At 32.0% G+C, this 18,670-nt stretch overlaps 1 protein-coding gene and 1 long non-coding RNA gene across 3 annotated transcripts in view; one reads left to right on the top strand and one right to left on the bottom strand.

Moving 5' to 3' along the window:
* LOC130898029 (band 3 anion transport protein) overlaps positions 1–18,670 on the top strand; it is a 207,689-nt gene that overhangs the window by 113,362 nt on the left and 75,657 nt on the right. Inside the window, exons 9-11 of one of the 2 annotated variants that reach the window (XM_057807064.1) lie at positions 1,830–2,065; positions 4,068–4,215; positions 11,628–11,753. In XM_057807064.1, the coding sequence (XP_057663047.1) occupies positions 1,830–2,065; positions 4,068–4,215; positions 11,628–11,753 (510 nt within the window). The remainder of the gene's footprint in view (positions 1–1,829; positions 2,066–4,067; positions 4,216–11,627; positions 11,754–18,670) is intronic. The other variant, XM_057807065.1, reaches the window with a different exon arrangement.
* LOC130898032 (uncharacterized) overlaps positions 17,740–18,670 on the bottom strand; it is a 36,426-nt gene continuing 35,495 nt past the window's right edge. Inside the window, exons 2-3 of the long non-coding RNA XR_009059820.1 lie at positions 18,104–18,388; positions 17,740–18,045 (exon numbers count right to left, since the gene is read on the bottom strand). This is a non-coding gene — a long non-coding RNA (uncharacterized LOC130898032). The remainder of the gene's footprint in view (positions 18,046–18,103; positions 18,389–18,670) is intronic.

Genomic DNA, 18,670 nt, shown 5'->3' with positions numbered 1-18,670 from the left:
TCTGGACTACTGGAATATTGTTGTCTGATAACCACTTTAATGTCTTTTTTGACTTATAACATGCTGCTCTAACATACTTCTCTTGTTGGCAACAATGATTCTTCTAAAATATCCAGGTACTTTTCAGTATTGACAATTCCGTTTATGAAATGCAGTTTTCCCACTCTTCTTGCAGATATCGAGCCCCATACCATCACAGATGCCGGAAATTTTACTTTTCGCTTCAAACAATCTGGATGAAAGCTTCATTTTTTTGTCGAATGACTCTACTTGGATCGTCACCCATGCAAACGTCAAAACGAGACTCATCACTCCAATGTATACAGCTCCACTGTTCAAAATTCCAATTTGTATGCTCTTTGGCCCATTTAAGTCTATTTTTCTTTTGGATTTAAGTCAATAAAGGCTTTTCCTTGGCCTATGTAAAGAAAATTTAAATTTAGAAAAATATGCATTAAACTAAGGTGTTACAAAATTCATCTTGTATGTCCGAAATCTTAATTTTTGAGCCTCTCTGTGACATGTGGATCTTGAAACCCGCCTACCCACTGCATTACTTCAAAGTACACTTAGTTGACCATAGTTAGCACGTCGGTTTTGTTGAAGTATTCTTTTTAACGCTCGTTTATTTTTGTCTGACAATTTCGATTTTCTTACGTACCGGCGTTTGGGGATAATAGAACCATTTTCTTTGCTTTATACAAGCGAACTATATTTCGAACACTGTATTTTGACATGTTTACGACTTTCCCGATTTCTGGGTTCTTTTTCCCATTTTTGAATAAGTTTATTATGATTAATCGAATTTTTTCATCAATAACTTTTCCTCTACCCATTTTAAAAATTATAATCTACCCACTTTACTATTTGCGCATTTTAGACCTAATGAAACTTTGAACACAATTTTGGAAACATTGAACCCTTGTATATGCATAAAAAATTATTATCAACAAGACCTATCTATTTCCACCGTATTAAATATCATTCAAAATATTTGACAATATTCATCCAAAACCTATTTTAGACGTAAAACTATAAGTTTAAAACATTTTACTAACAGCTACTTTTTGGCATTTTAAAATAAAGTTTAATAATTTCGAATTTTTCTAAGTGGGCCAACTGAAATGGGACGGGGCTCTTATACAATAAAGCATTAAAATTAACACTTGGATGAGCAAGAGTCAAGCGATTCATCTGATAATTATTAATAATTTTTTAGAAATTCAATACTGGCTTCAATTCCTGAATTTCATTATAGAGACATTCTATTATTCCGTTCTCTATTTTGACAAATGTTTCTCTGTTCATTTGCATGACGGGAAATGTTTATAAATTCTCGTTGAATCGATTAGAGAACAGTCTTGTTTTAATTAGTTTTAATGGGAAATAGGCACGTTCATAACTTGCTTGGGTAATTAGTAAAAACTTATGTTTTCCTCTGCATGTATAAGAGAAAATAAATGCTACTCACAAATAGCATGCTCTTTCTCATTACATTTGAGTGATGTTAATACGTTTTTTTCTGTTTCTTACTCTTGCTGTCTTAGTTTCAAAATTTGTTAAAAAGTCAGCTCTTCTAATTCCGAAAAATACTGCATATTTGTTAGCATGTAGTAATATTAAAATAAGAAAAATTTGAGTCCTTAGTTTAGGACATCTGGTAAACAACCTTGTATTCTTCTATTTAAAATTTTTATTCTGTTGTGCTTATAACTTACACTGGTCAAAGCTTACGGCTTCAGTCTACGACAAACCAACTGAACGTCAAGTTCCCGATGTTCATAATATGACTGACTATTCGTTTATAAATAATTTATTTTTTTTTTCAGATATTCGTTGAATTGGCAGAGTATTTTAACGGAGAAGCGACAGAAGATCGTGAATGGAAGCAACGAGCTCGATGGATCAAATACGAAGAAGATGTAGAAGAAGGAGTAGACAGATGGGGTAAACCACACGTTGCTTCCCTGAGTTTTCATTCTTTACTGAACCTCAGGCGATGTTTGGAAGAAGGATTGGTTATTCTCGATATGGAAGAAAAAGATTTGCCAGGAATAGCTTACAGGTATATTTTTTTTATATTAGTTCAAGTTTTCAAAATTCACAATTCATTTGAATTTGGTTTTGTTTCGTTTTATTTCATTTTCAATTATTGAACTATTTTTGCATTTCGTTAAAATCAGCTGGTATTGATTGTTAAGTGTTATTAACACATTAAATATGCAAAATGAAAAAATTTAATGCAATTATAAATAAAAACAGCATGGATCTACCATTACTGCCTGAACCAAATTATTATTCGAGTAACTTTGGTTTTTACTACGAAAAGTCATAGCTGTAGTATATAATATATAAAAATAAATTGTAGAAACGAAAACATGTATTACTATTAAGAAATAAGTCATTATGTTTAAACTAAATTAAAAACTAAGTAAGACCAAACCAACACCTAAGTATTTTAAGAATAATGGTTTCCATGAATTGTTTAACAGTATCACGTCGAACAGCTGTAAGTGTGCAAGAATTTTATCTTTTAATTATTAACTATTATTGAGCAGACTGACGTGTAGTTTCCACTTTACGAGTACATAACCGCAGAAAAAGAAATCCAACCTAACTGTTTTCATTTTGTTAAAATTGCTTAGGTTTCACATTGTTGATTATAATTGGATTGCATTAGTAATTATCAACGTACAAAAATGAATTTTTTAATATCTTTTCTTTTAATACTTCATTTTAAATAAGTTAAATTATCGTTTCAAATTGTTTCTGACTCTAATAGTTGTACTTCTGAAGCTAAAGCATAGGCCGAAATAAACATAAACATCATTTTTTTCGGATTATTTTAAACTGGTGGTATTTTCTAGCATACAAATTCTTTTCACGAATCCTATTCTATTTTGTAGAGAGAGGACATAAAATTGATATGAACACAGTATACAAATTACTAAAATGGAAAGAGTTATCTACGGCTAATATAGGGTGTTTAGAGCATGGACCGACAGGAATTTTTGAGGGAGTTGGGGGCTCATGCAATAGTTTTCCCTGATAGATCCTAAGTTTGAAGTGGCGCGGTAGCTTGAATTTTTTTCAAATTTTCCAAAAATCACCCAAAATCGTCATAACTTTTATTTGAGGTTATACCACCACGAAATAATATGTGATATTATTCTACGATGTTTTCTCTTACTAAATACATGATTACTTGGTATTAGTCGTCTTAAAAATTTCTCCAGTTATTATCCTATCCAACGATATGCTTCATGAAAAAAAAATTAAAGTCAAGACATTTGGTGTTATCCAAAATTCTGTCGGTCCATGCGCCAATCCTGTAGAACGGCCCATGTAGGAGTCCCGAGACTTGAACGACGGGGCTTAGCTTGGGCCAAAGCTGGGAAACCCGGCCTTGGCAAACCAATAATATCCCAAGCCTGGTTGAAGTCTGGGTATCTTAGCCCCGACCATTCTATAGTCAGCCAAGTCTGGATGAACTCTTTGTAACCTTATCTCGGCTATCCCATATTCACCGAATAAAAAATAGTACCATTTCTTTATACGTTTAATTATTTAACCAATATTTTTATATACATTAATTAGTAGAGTGCATTAATGGAAATTTATCATAAAACTATAATTTTATTAACAATATATTAAAAATCTATTTTTAAATGCAACTAGCCTGGTCCAGGGTTGCAGACCAGTCTTGGGTTTATCTAGACTACCAGGCCTGGTCTAGGCTTGCAAACCATGCAAGAGACATTTTTATTATCCCAGAGTCCCACCAAATCTGGGCCAATAACGGCTTCCAAGCTAGTACCAGAGTTATACATACTTGGACCAAGTGTGGGCCTATACTGGGCCCATCGTAAAATTCTGTATAGCGAAAAAGGATGTAAATGAAACGATTGGTTTGGATTTTACCAACAAAGGGTAAAAATAAAATATAACGGATATAAAAAGTGGGAAAATTTTCATGACCGGATCAAATGTATAGTGATATGTTTTAGTAAATTATTATAAACATGAGTATTTGACAATATTCAGAAAGGTTTCATTATTATTTTCAGGATATCAGAGGATTTGTATAGGGAGGATTTGATAAAGGAAGAGGACAAGGCGAGAGTAATGAGAACGTTGCTACTTCGCCATAGACACGTTAACGATCACCAAAGTTCGGGATTCAGATTTGCCAATAAGAAACATTCATCCTTACAAGTTAGTATTAAAATATTTCATCTTCTGTTACGAAATAACGCATTAACGAAACTAATTCATTTTTCATTTACAATATACAGAAAATAATTGAACATGCGCGAGCAGGAGTTCAAGCAACGTGTCCGAATATCGACATTTAAAAATCATATTCCTCAATAAAGACTCGTTAGCTGTACGAGTATCCGTTTTTTTTTATCCAACGCTAATTTCGATCATCGGTTGCTGGTGTTTTGAAAATCACTTATCTGTCGCAAATATAATACATTTGAAAACCGAAAATTGATATACTTTAACCCTTTGCACTTCGTTGTCGCCGTATTCGCGTAAAAGATTTAAAGGTCGCTTGACATGATACAATATAACGTTCAATAAATTGTAACATATTGCATTAATGAATTATCGTCGCTTGACATTATTCAAATCTTCTGCGATTGCATCATGGCCCCTAACAAAAATTCCTAACCTCAAATTTTGTAACCAACAAAATAAGAATAACAAAACTGAGGCCACTGCCCTTGTTTTTGGAGTCTACCGATAGGTTGGTTGTTAAGTCAAAAGTTTATTTAGATTTTTCGCTAGAATGAAGCTTGCGCGCAATAAAAATGATACCATATCTTGCATGGACCAATCAGCTGCACTTCAATCTACGCATGTTTTTTATCAAGAAATATTGCGCCAGGCATTGCATTGCACTCATGTCCAGCGGCCTAATGTCAAGAGCTTGCATGAAACAATCAGATGAACTTCATCTGCTCATGCTTTTGATCAAGAAATATTGCGTTTTGCATTGCATTGCACGGGTTGGTTGTTAAGCCAAAAGTAACCAGATTTCTCCCTAGAATTCCAGCTTGCACGCAATAAAAATGGCATCAAACTAATGATGTTTGCAAATGCGAGATTAATGCATGAAATAATCAGCTGAACTTCATCTCCGCATGCTTTTTATCAATAAAAATTGCATTGCATTGCACGTTGTATTGCATCATGTCAAGCAACCTTTACTGATTTTGCGCTCTTAAAAGTTATGTAGGTGAAATAGTTTGTGTTTACCTTATAGTGTTGATGATAAGTTTATCATGTTTACATTATAGTATTTTATACTAGGACAAGATAATGTGTCGACGAATCAGATATAAAATTCAAAAGTAAAATTAGTTTTATAACCTACAACCCAAATAAGCCTACAAAATGGGGACTACGCATATACGGTTTTGTCTGACTCAGAAACTGGATATGTGTGTACAATATTCTCCCATATTGTACTAGTATTATCTACGATAATGTTATAACGAATCATTTGCCTGTAAGTACTAGAATTCCATTGCATCTATATCACAAATTATTGTCGATCGTACCAGATGCACAAGGTTCTGTACACAGATAAACAACAAACAAAGATTTGCTTACTGTTATTAAGGGTCTAAAGTTAGAGGAGATTTATTATATTGACAAGCTATTACTATAGAGTTAATATGGGCAAACGTAAAATCAGTAATCAGTCTCCAGAACTGAATAAAAAGGTTGTAGAAATCGTAAAGAAAATTTTAGCAGTAGACCACCAAGAGCTTTGGAAAAACTGTGTTGAACTTGTTATCAAGGAAGATGATGAGTATGTGTTATCGCCCTCTTCATAATTCAATCAAATGATGACTCTTGTATTTGCAAAGAATTTATTTTCCTTTATGGTTTTTGCTTTGAAATTTCGTTTTCCAGAAAAAAACGAATGGAGTACAAAAATGGCTCAGTTCACGTCTGGTACCCTGTTTAAACCAAACTCCTTTACAGGCAGGTACATTTTACTCGTCTTTTTACGTTTTATAAATCAAAATTCGCTGGTAGCCAGCTAACGAGGTATATTAATGATTTTTTTCCAAGTTCCAAGTAGGAGTACAATTAAGTGCATCTGTCTAAATAACTGCGTATAATGCCGTCCAATTTATAATGATTCGATTGCCTTCTAACGAATACTTTCTCGCATAAGATATACATATTATTACACGAAGTTGAAAGGAAACGCATTTATTTGAAATCCACAATTTTATTGCCGCTGAATTCAACTATTTAACATCCGCGCCTGCCGCTTGCTGACAATATAATAATAATGACTGAAAACTCAAATCATAAATCGTTTCTTCGTTTTCAAATTCGTCAGTGATGAGCGATTAGTCAGGTACTTGAAAAAACACAAATTACTCATTCCTTAGAAAAATACGAATTCTTTATGATGACAAATCGAAATAAAAATATACAAGTTGTAAGAAAATATGAATCTAATAAGAACATGATTCTACACTACATTATAATACGTATAAACTAATAACAAACAAGTATCTTCTTCTTCTTCCTGCTGTGTATAGGCATCATTGCCTGTTTTTCTTCACGTCATTGCCTCTGCTCAGTCACCTGGGAGGTTGTCACTCCATCTTTTCCCAGGTCTTCCAATGCTTCTTTGTCCTGCTGGTGATTTGTCCCTTGATATTTCCACAATTCGTTCTTCCGTCATGCGGTCAATGTGCTCATTCCATTTTATCTTTCTATCCAGTACCCAGTCATTGATATTATCTATCCCGCATGTTCGTCTTATGTTTTCACTCCTTTCTCTATCCAGTAGTGTTCTTCCCGCTATTCTTCGAACTATTTTCATTTCTGTAGTCTCCAATATCCGTTTCGTTTTAGAGGTCTCAGGTCGGGTCTCTGCTGCATAGGATAATATAGGTCTGATTGCGGTCTTGTATATGCGGGCTTTTGCTTCAGTTCGAATGTATTTATTTCGCCAGATTGTGTCATTTAGGTATGCTGCTGTTCTTGAGGCTCTTGTAGTTTGGTTTCTTACTTCCGTCTCCACGTCCCCGTGTCCAGATATTTCGATTCCCAGATATTTAAATTTCATTTCCTGGTGTATTATTTTGTTATCCATCACAAGCTTACATCTTATCGGTGTCTTGGAAGTAACCATTGATTTTGTCTTTGCCGCTGATATTATCATATTGAATTTTTTTGCTGTTTTGTTAAATTGGTACAGTAGCCTTTGCAGATCGTCCTCGTTCTCCGCCAACAGTACCGCATCGTCTGCATAGCACAGGATTTTGACTTCTTTATTTCCCATTTTGTATCCTCTTAGTATCATAATACATAATATTCTAATCATAATACATAATAATATTCTTAAAAGTATTTACAAAAATAATAAATTTATAAAATGATGTATCTACGGCTATGGTAGATCAAACAAAATTATCGGCAAGGGTTTTTATAATCTGCAATTGATATTAGAAGAACTGTACAATGAATATCAATCGCCTGGGCCTACCTAATTTCATAAAAAAAATGAAAATTAATCAATCGCTTATAAAAAGGAAAAGGGAGGGACGATGATAATGTCCTGTAAAGATAAAGGGTGGTAACGCTATTAAGAACTAGTGATAGCGCTGGATTTATTATAAAAAGAAGATTTGTAAGAGGAGGTGAACAACAAAATGTGGAAAAGCAAAAAATTGTTGTTAACTACACAGCTTCAATGGGTGATGTTGATCGCGAGGATCGATACCCATCATCATAGAGGAAAATGTTCTTTTGGAGAATGGAGATGTTTGCCATAAATGCATACATTTTATATAAGTTTTAAAAAAAAGCAAGAACTGGAAACCATTGTCCCATTTGAAGTTTGTCAAGTCGATCAACTGGTAGATGAGTTCCGCGAAGATCAATCAAGACATTCCAATTTAACACATGAAACAAGACTGGACAAGAGTCTGCACATATTGCGGAATGTCAAGAAAAGACAAAAAGACATAAAACTTTGGAATATTGTGATATTTGCCCCAGTAAACCGCGAATACATATGGGTAATTGTTTCGAATGATATCTCACTTTAAGAAATTTTAAACCCTAAAATTTTTGTTTTTCTCTTATAATATAAGTTAGGATATGTTTCTTTAAAAAATAGCTGAAAAATATTTTGTTGTTCGAAACCGATGGAATATATTTTTCTCCTTACTAGGATTCTTCACCTTTAGTTTCTTATCAACAAAATAATCAATCAATAACACTCCAAAAATAATGAAATGACTTGTGATCATAGTAAAAAATGTAATGAAATCAAAAAATATTTAGGATAATCTGATTTCCTACGTTATGCTCATAGTTTTGAAAAAACGATTTGTTGATCTTTCTCCCGAATTCACCATTCCTGATGACCAACTAATATCTATTTCAACTCAATTAATTTTAAATTGTTAGTACAAGGGTTGAATTAGTCTGCCATAACATAGTCCTTTTCGAACAGTCAACCTTCATAAGTTCATATAACCCTAAACTCCGATTTAGTTTTGCTGATCTTTATTCGGCTATAAAAGTTATAATATGTTATATATGTACTATTCGTGTCGACCCGTATTTTCCGAATATATAAAGGACTATAAAACATATCAAAGTTACATGTTTCTCATTACTTTTCAGTAATTAACCCTATACCATAAAATTTTCTTAAATCTTAGACCAAATACTCACACGACCTGCTACTTTGAACGAGAAAGTGTCAAAATATCTAAAAGGATTTGCATCACAACGATCTTGCATGATTCTATAGTTCCTTAGATGTTTTTTGGTTCTAAAGTGGTTTTCATTTCTTTTAAGAATTAAAAAGATTTTGCTTAAGAGGAATCAGAAATGATTTCTATTATTTTCAATAGTTTGATTATTGTTTGTAAAAAAGCAAATCGAAAAACTCTCTTAAATGAGGTAAGTACTAATAGATATTTTGTCACTTCCTAGTCATTATTAGTTAGTGAATTCAGAATGAAACACTCTACGGTAACAATTTGGTTATTCATTAGAAATTATTAACCCCAGTAAAGACACTCTAATATACTCATATTTACATTCTCTTTTCTCAATTGCCTGATTTATGTGCCAACATGTTTATATTTATCTCCTTCCTTGTCCATAACTTAGATAAATTGCTTTTAACATTCTGATTAATAACGTTGTTGTTGTTGTTGTTGGTTTTATGCAGTTGCTTTGGCTTACAATCATACGCATAAATGAAAGAAACGTATTTTATGTATCTACTTTGTTGATATACCATTTTGATATTCTCGATGTGTTTTATTGGATGGGTAAATAGGATTTCCATTGTATAACTTTTGAACTTTTATAATTATCAATAACAATTTGTCAAAAGCTAGAATTTACTCTTTGAAACGCATGTCTAAAAATAGTTTCGCAATATCATTGTAGTAAAAAAGTACTTTTTCTTGTTCTATATGTTGTAACTGTGGCTATTTCTGCAATCATGTTTCCTTTTATTCTTAAAACTACGAGTTCTGAGTTCTGTTTTCACATATTTAGATAACTTATAAAATCTCCGCGATCATTTGGAGAAAGCAGCTTTGATGCAGATGTTTCACCTTTATATTTACTTCCACTTATCGATTTGTACTAAGAATTTGTTATATATTTGTTTTTAATGCTATATAAATTACTTCTGAACATATATACACATTTCTATACAGAGTGAGTTTTAAGTATGGAACACCTCAATTATCTCGGAAATGGCTTGTACGATTTTTGTTATTTCGAATGGATCACCCTATATATTTTGTGTTTTTAGAAATCGTTATGAAATACTGATTATTTTTCATGCATTATTCTGTATAACTAAATGCATTAATTTCGGAGTATCTCCACTAAAGTTATAATAATTATTGTACATTTAGCTGCAACTGAAGACAAATCTTTATATGTTTGTGTGATGTTAGAAGTAGATCCACATTTGTAAAGTAGAAATGGTACGAATTTCAGAAAACATACAGTAAATGCGATTACAGCAGATGCTTAAAATGTTGTCCGTTTACTTCAATACAACAATCCAAGCGATTTTTAAAACTTTGCAATACATTTTGCAACATCCCTGACCGCTCAATTCTTCTTATCTCTGTGGCAATCCTATCTCTTAATTCCTGAATATGGGCAGGTTTTGTTTTATAAACGATGTTTTTTAAATGAACCCTCAGAAAATAGTCTAAAGGATTCATGTCGGATGATCACAGGGACCGTTCGATAAAACTACGGCTTCCAATCCATCTACCACATTATTTAGGTATTGCCTCTCCACACACGCATAGTGAGGTAGGGCAGCCAAATATTGTTGTTCGGGATATTGTTATTATCTAAAAGTTTTTTCTAATTGAAAATACTCACTTAGATGGAAATATCTAAGCCAACTCAGGTATAATACTATTTTGCAATAAATCTAAATACGCCGAAACATTTAAGTTACCCTCAATGAAAAAGGAATCAATTATTTTGTCGCCTATTATTCCAGCCCATACAATCATTTTTTCGGGATTTTGGGTGTGGGATTCACGCATTTAACGAGGATTGTTACGTGACTAGTATCTACAATCATGTCGATTCACGTTTTAGGAGTCGAATTTATTATCACGTAAAATTTTCATTACGGATGTTTGCGAAATATCAAGTGCCCTGGATAGTTGTCTATTACTCAAGTGTAGATCGTCTTCTAACAGGATAAAAACATCTAAAGATTTGTTTTTCAGTTGATGCAGTTTTTCTGCGCCCTGATTTAGATAAATATTTTACCGAACCAGTTCCGTTAAACTTTTTTACTTATTTACTGTCAGAAGATCTTGATATGGGATTTCGGTTAGGATATAAATTATTAAAGATATTATTGACTTCTACGCCTATCACCATATCCTAATATCCTTAAAATATCAATTCGTGCTTTTTCAGATAAACGATCCATTGTAACTTTCAATAAACTTGATTTATTGTAACGTCATGGGTATATAGAAACATAATCTGGGACGTTCTCCTTCCTTAGCACGGGATAACAAACTTTACGAGACACTAGATCTTTCATATTTATTTAGAGATATTAAGTGGTCATTTATTAACTGAATCTATGATGTTTTTGGTCATATAAACACCGAAATATGATAAAATAAATAAGTTTTATACTCGCAATTGTTCCGTGATACACTCCTTTTTTAATAACCAAAAATAACGATTTTATATTGGTCAATTTAAACAACTACATGTGATCTTGGACGTTCTGCAATTCGAGTGATACGGGGATCACGAGATGTTTGTATGCGCGAAAACAATTTGCAAAGTATATATGATAATTGGAAATATAAATTTTATTTAACATGCCTATTATTGTTCAGAATAATAATTCAGAAATAATAAAAACTAGAGTACAATCATGGTTATAGTCGTAACCTGTGGAGTTGAAAACATAAATATCTAGATCAACAAATTTTGTAGAACTGTGTTACCAAAGGAAAAAATTTTATAATGATTTAAATTTCAAATATTTTTATATGAACACGGTACCTCGTTTGTAAAGATAAATTTTAGTTTCTACTAACAATAAATTCTTGTAGTCCCTCTGGTTAGAAGATGGAGTTAGTATCGATGCTGCTTCGTTGATGTCTCGTTGCTCGTTGTGTTCACAACAGGGGCAACTACGATTCCCGCAGCAGCTTCCTAGAGGCTCATCTTTTCCACACGTAATAACAGCACGCGCATAAAATTATTTTTTTTTTTATTTTTTTGCTTGTCGAACTCGTTACGTTCATTTAACATTACCAGAATTCATTTACATGAATAGGTACAACATTTTTACTCTATACCCACAATTTACAGTGCTGCTGATAAAAGTTTATCATTTATTTTAACGTTTTGTCTTGAGAATAACGTTTGAATTAAACTTGGACTAAATGTTATGTAGTACTTAATTGATAGTAGTTAAATAATTCCCAATTTTTCTTGGTTTTGCAGTGTTGAAATTTTACCACGCTAGTATCTTTTTCTGAACAATTATATCTGCAAAAGTTGGTTATATAGATATAAAGAACGGTCAGAACAAGCTCACTTTATTTGATACTGGACAAGTACTGTTCTTGTTAGTAAAACTTCATCAAATACAAATGATGAGATGACTTTAACCAGCTAAATTGTTTCCTTACTTTGAATTAGTAACAGTTAACTTTGTTAACAAGGAAACTGTCTATCGCCTAACATAACATAACATAACCTAACCCTAACATAACCTTACATTCCTTGGACTGTGGCAATGAGAATGAAATAACCCATAAGTGTACATTTAGTTATTTTGTTATTGAATAGTTTCCAACAAAAAATATTCAATAGTATGTTTATTTTTATTGAATTCAGGTTATAAAATATGATGGTAAAAATATTTAATTGTTTTCAACCAACTAATACTAAAATAATACTAAACTGCAAGAATGTAGAGAAACTACTGAAAATATCTTTTCTATTTAATTTTACCTATTCTAATAGAGTTGTAAATTCCTTTTAGATTTTTTCCTAACTACGAAAGACTTATTAATAAAGCAGACAGTTTAGAACACAAACTTGATTATTCAAAGAAACCAAAAAGTTTTGAAAAAGAGACAATATAGGCCTTAAAGTATGTAAATACCGAAAAAACAAGTAACATAAAAAAGAACGAAATGGAACTGAATGTGTACAGAACATATTGTTTAAAAATCTGAGATCATTACTCCCTTTTTTTCAACACGTAGTTAGATTTGAATATAGCTATTTATATTTGTTTAATTCAAATGAACTTACCTTTAAAGTCGATTCCATTCTAACTTTTTTACTAAACGGTTGTTCCTACTATACTTATCACACACTTAAACTAGTTATTGAAATATGAAAACATTGAAATTAAATAATAAAACACACGTTTTAGTCACTGTTTTTTAGTTTTTTAGTCACAAAGGAAATAAAAAAGTTAATAGAGCTGTTAGCTGGAATATCGAAAACAAACATTTGCGCGCGCAGTTGCATGTACAGAGGTAGCATCGCGAAATCAAACTAATCGACAGCATAAGTGAACTTTTATATTCTGTATATACCTACTAAAAAAACATTTATTATTGATACTGATTTTTTTTAAGTAAAGAAGGACAAACCAGTATTTTTATTTCATCAAAATTGCTACAAGGGTTGTAATAAAAATAATACTCGTTGAAAAAGATTTTTGACATGGAGATTGTTAGGGAGATAGTAGCAATGAAAATGATGGACATTTATTTGTATTATTCTATCTACCAATTTACAGCTATATTATTCAGAGTGTTTCGATAACGTTGTACATATAATATCCTTCGATACATTATGAAGACTGATATAGAAACATGAATCCTTCAAATTTTCACTTTATGAGATACAGGGTGGTGAAGTAGGATAAATATATTAATATACTCCTAACCGTGTAAGCTTTTAGAAATAGTTTTACCACCTTTGACCTTCCTTCAATGGACACTCACTAGTGTTTCTGATTTTATTTAAATATACGTTAAATTATGTTGCAGTATGCTTTCATCCTAATTTATTTTTCTATTAAAATAATTACAATGTGCGCAGATAACAAAAATATATATTGTAGATATTCAATTAACTAAAAGCAGTGAGTAATATAAATAATCTACTACAAACATACAAAAAACAGAGTTAATGGAAACGTAAGTTAAATATTTAACACCTCTACACAAAAAGATCAAGAGCAGCATAATATAAGTGTAGAAAAAGCAATACATAAAAAAAAAGGAAAAAATTAATGGGGAAATTGTAATTTCAGTAGATTACCTGCACTGGATGGAAAAAGATCGAGAAAATTTAGGATAGAAATTAAGGTAAAGCAAGGAAACATTCTTAGTCTACTTCTGTTAATTATAGTTATAGAAAAAATGATAAAAACAATGAAGGGAAGAGCAATGGATTGTAGATAATAATTGGCTACACAAACCTTGAACAATAAACGGATTATTTTATGTAAACCATTTAATAATAGTAGCAAATACAATTTTTAAAAATGGAAGAAGAAGTTGACACGTGGATAAAGACACTAGATGACCTGAAAATGGAAGTAAATATCAGAAAATGCAAGGCAGTAGTAAACCAAAAAAGAGAACATAAGGAAAATTTAACAATGAAAGTAGGAAAACAGATAGACCACATACGAATACATAGGAAAAAAAGATGCAGAGATACAAAGACACCGAGAAGATTTACAGCAGCAATGATAAAAAACTCATGAAAATATCAGAGGAAACGAAGATGGACAGGATAATAAAAGACGTAATCATAGAAAAGATTAAAAACGAACCAATAGGAAACAAAATGGTTGAAAGATGTTTGAACTACACACACCTAAAGGGATGAACACCATAAAGCCTAAGTAGAAAGGTAATAGAAGCAAAAAGAAATAAGAAAACGAAAAAAGAAAGATCCAGGAAAACTTATCTAGACCAAGTTACACAGGAAGAAGGCAAAAAGGAAAAATCTGATGCTTGATAGAGCATCAAGAATCCTGGACAAGAAATGAAAGAGTAACATAACTGAACGTAGATTTGAATAACATTTAAAGTACGTCCCTATAGGTATAAAATACCACGGCATACGAGATATAACAAAAATATAATTTTATTTTTTCATTTATAATGCCTTGTATCTCATTAACTAAGTATTAGAGGGGTTTATGTTTCCTTTCTTACTTTATTTTCAATGGCTATAGCCTATATAGTGCAGGCAGTTGAATATCGGAACACAGTCTATAGTCAATAGTATTTTTATCATTCGTCATTCCAAAACATCAAAAGATTGCTTTGTGTTCACAAATCATTAAACCAGATAAAGCAAATACTTGTTGTCGATGTATTTCGTTGCACTCCACTCAACTAAAATCTCGGAAATATCGAAAGAGAAAATGATCCCTTCCAATAACCGTGTCCTGAAATAATGATGAAGTGTTATACGCTTGGAAAAATTTTGTTTGATTTAATGGTTTACTTTGTGTTCGATGTCGGATATTAATCGCCCTCTCCTATGTTTGTCATAAACATTTTTTTAAATTATCTGTCGCTCTTGAGTGATTCAAAATACATTTTTCAAGCGCAACTGATTTATTCAATAAATATTATCATAACTACAAAATAATTTTATAATTTTTATTGGCAGTACTGTCGTATGCTATATTTTACTTTTTACGGGATGTTTCGTATATAGACTGGCATAGATTAACTACTATTTTTCCAAAAATATTTATACATTTTTAAGACCACACTTCATCCTACTTTTCTATATAATTCCCAATAATATAAAGGCACTCAGAGGCTGAGGTAGGCAAAGATATTCCTGGGAAACGATTTCTGAATGTATCAACCTACAAATATTAACAGGAGCCTTGCCGCGGCAATGAGCACATTAAGAGAGAATACGAAATCAAAAGTTTGCACCTGGGGTTGTATAAAGTAGAAAATAAATGTCTTTGTAAAGGAGTGGGACTAGTAGCTCGGCTATAAATACTGTGCTCCTCCAGAACCACAGCAAGAAAAGGGGACATAATAGATCCTCTGGGTCTCAATGTATATAACACCCCGAATTACGCAATCATACATTTCACTTTTCGCATACTGTTAACTAGTTTTCCATCGTAAAACAAGGCTGCTAATATAGTAGTTGCTAAGCTCTAGATCAGAACTGTATGGGGTTTATGGTCCAACTCTTAACAACTGTTGGTCATAAACATTTCTGATTTGGAGTAGAATTTCAACTGCTTTGAAGCCCGTAGTACTGAAGAAAAACACTACAGCACTTCTGAATAGGTGGCGGCTTTTTAAAATTACGAAAACAGATACAGACTCGACGGATAGTTCCGTAAAGACGTCTGTAACTTCTCATCAGAGGCCTTTATCAGGAATCACAACTCTATTGTCGTCTAATTTATAAATGCGCCTCTTAATTTGACTAGAACTTGTTTACTTGTGCGTTCTCCGAGGCTAATGTTGGTCATCTATTGTGTAAGTAGTTGGACACAGACAACATTGGATCATGTGTACCTCTCAGTCAAACTTTATTTTTTCCTTTGATCATGCAATGTTTTTTGGGAATGAATAAGGACTAGTTCTAATTATTATTATTACCTCGATGATTTGTAGCCTTAGACGCAAATACCAAGGTTATTTCATATTATAAAAGGGCAATCTGTTCACAGTTATTCATGAAATTCTACATACGAAACAACCTTTTATTTTTATCAGTAGATAGCTTCGATGTGTTACTCAATTTTATTTTTACTTTACATTACGTACAGTGTGACAAAACCAAGGGAACAAAATCCATTTATCGGATATTTTACATATTTAGAAAAAATAATTAAAACTATAAATTGACATTATTTAACACGAAAATGTGTAGCTATGTGTCTATTCTCTTTGGATGACAGGTCTAATTTTTCAAATGATAACTGTGAGCTTATGATTGATTGTTCGAAATTTCTCTGTATTGTTTTTATGTCCTACAAAAATACATTAAAAATAAATGAGTAATGATTGCCTCAAAAAGAGACAACTTATTACGTGGAAAGTTTTCTAATGTAATAATAATAATAATCGTAGCTGCGCATTGAAGATATAATTTCCACCAGCACTAGTCTAAGATACAAATTCTAACGCTTACACAATGTAACAAGTACAGGAAACTATAATTCTACAGGGCAGATTCTATACTTTCACTTGCAGTGATAGCATTGTAATTACAGAAAACTAATTGATCATATAAAAAAGTTTTATTCGGAAATTTTTAGTAAATTAAGCTATTTTGATTAGCAGATTACGTTACTTTATGAATACTAGTTTTACGAAATAATAAAACCAATTTTAACTTAGGGAACAAAACAATGTGCATTCCCTGCGGTTCCTACAAACCAAATGTGGAAGTATGACAACCAAATACTCTGCTATCTTGAAGTACTATCAATTATATAGATAATTAAGAATTCAACTGATAGCGGTTGGTATTGGTAGGCTCTGTTTTTCAATTACTATTAAAAACATAGAGAGAGTAGACATATGAAAAAATAAGAACCAAGATGCACCTATCAAGCGATGAAGAGAACTCTTGGTGTTGGTTTCGTAACATCTGCGTTAGAAAAAAATTGTTACTCTTTGGGTGACTTATTCGCGTAACACAAAAGGCAGAACGTGTAAGCATCGCGCAGATACGTTAGGAATGTTGAATAATGTAGGGCAGCATATTCTATCTGTAACAGGTAATGATATACGACATTTTATGATATTTCTACCCACAAGGCTAGCATTAAGCATGAAGATCAACGTACAATTACAGCAAACTAGTACACCACAAAATGTTTACTTGCCTACCTTCTTGACTCTGAGTTAATATTGCATTACGATAATGTATCATCACACAATAGTCATTGAATATCTACCCATTCTTTTGATTTAGCTATGAGTGATTTCTGGGAATCATTTAATCTAAAGAAACATTTACGTGGTCATCATCCCATGATAGAGGATTAGAGAGATGTAGTAATTCATCAATTTTTTGAGAGCGTTCCAAAAGATGATTGGCATCAAGCTTGTAAGTTATGGAAGCTATGGAAGAATGAATTGGTAGTTATTACTTTGAAGGAAAATAAAATCATTTTCCTACAATGTCTTGAACTTTTTTGTATTTGAAAATATATAGTAATGTACACCTCATCAAATAACATGATTCTTATCAAACTTGTGGTAATTCAGTTCCGTCCTACAGATCTGATTAATTCCCACGAAAATGCTGATAGATTCGCCACACCTGCAGGATACTTTTCATGAAGGTAACGATAATATTGACCAAGGAACAGCTGACAAGAAGCAAATATTGAGTTAACATCTTCTAAAGAAGTTATAACAGAGATTAAAGAAAACAAATCCTCAGAAGCTTCGGGATTTGATCTCATTACTGGTGAAGTTCCGAGGCAACCTTAAAAAAAGCAATAGTTAAACTGAAATATCTATACTTATATCTTTAAAATACTTACCATTGATATGAAGGGTAGCAGAGGTTATTATGATACCGAAACCAGGTACATCCCCTTACAAAGTTATACTTAAAGAAAATCTTTGGGCTGGACCTATCATTCAAAGGGGATTGCTACCTCGAAGCATGTCAATTTTAAATCAAACTCCATGTTTTTTGAGATATTTTTTTATAATTGTCTACAATAACTCGAATAATGATTTTTTATTTTGGTTTTTTTTCACACTGTATAGTAGATTTACAAGAAATTGCATCTTATTGTAATTCTGCACTTTATGAAAAAAATCTGCAAACAAAAAATGTGTCGTAAAACAAATTATTATAGAATTGTGAAAAATTGTTATTAGTCAAGTAACATTAATAAAGTATAAAAATGAATCCATAGTTCCCACACATAAGGTGAAGACGAGAAGAAAATCTTGAAAAGCGTTTCAATTAGTATTAACAGTGGTGATATTCAGATAGTAATTTCCAAAAATGTATGCGAAATGTTAACTCTTTATAGCATAATAACCACAAGTATAGTAAAAGTTTTTTTTTGAAATCGTTGCATGCAAAAGCCTGAGGA

The sequence above is a fragment of the Diorhabda carinulata genome, chromosome 9 (assembly GCF_026250575.1).
Source record: "Diorhabda carinulata isolate Delta chromosome 9, icDioCari1.1, whole genome shotgun sequence".
Classification (NCBI taxonomy): domain Eukaryota; kingdom Metazoa; phylum Arthropoda; class Insecta; order Coleoptera; family Chrysomelidae; genus Diorhabda; species Diorhabda carinulata.
The sequence above is the reverse complement of the archived record's forward strand: the minus strand, read 5'-3'. Positions and strand labels throughout refer to the sequence as shown.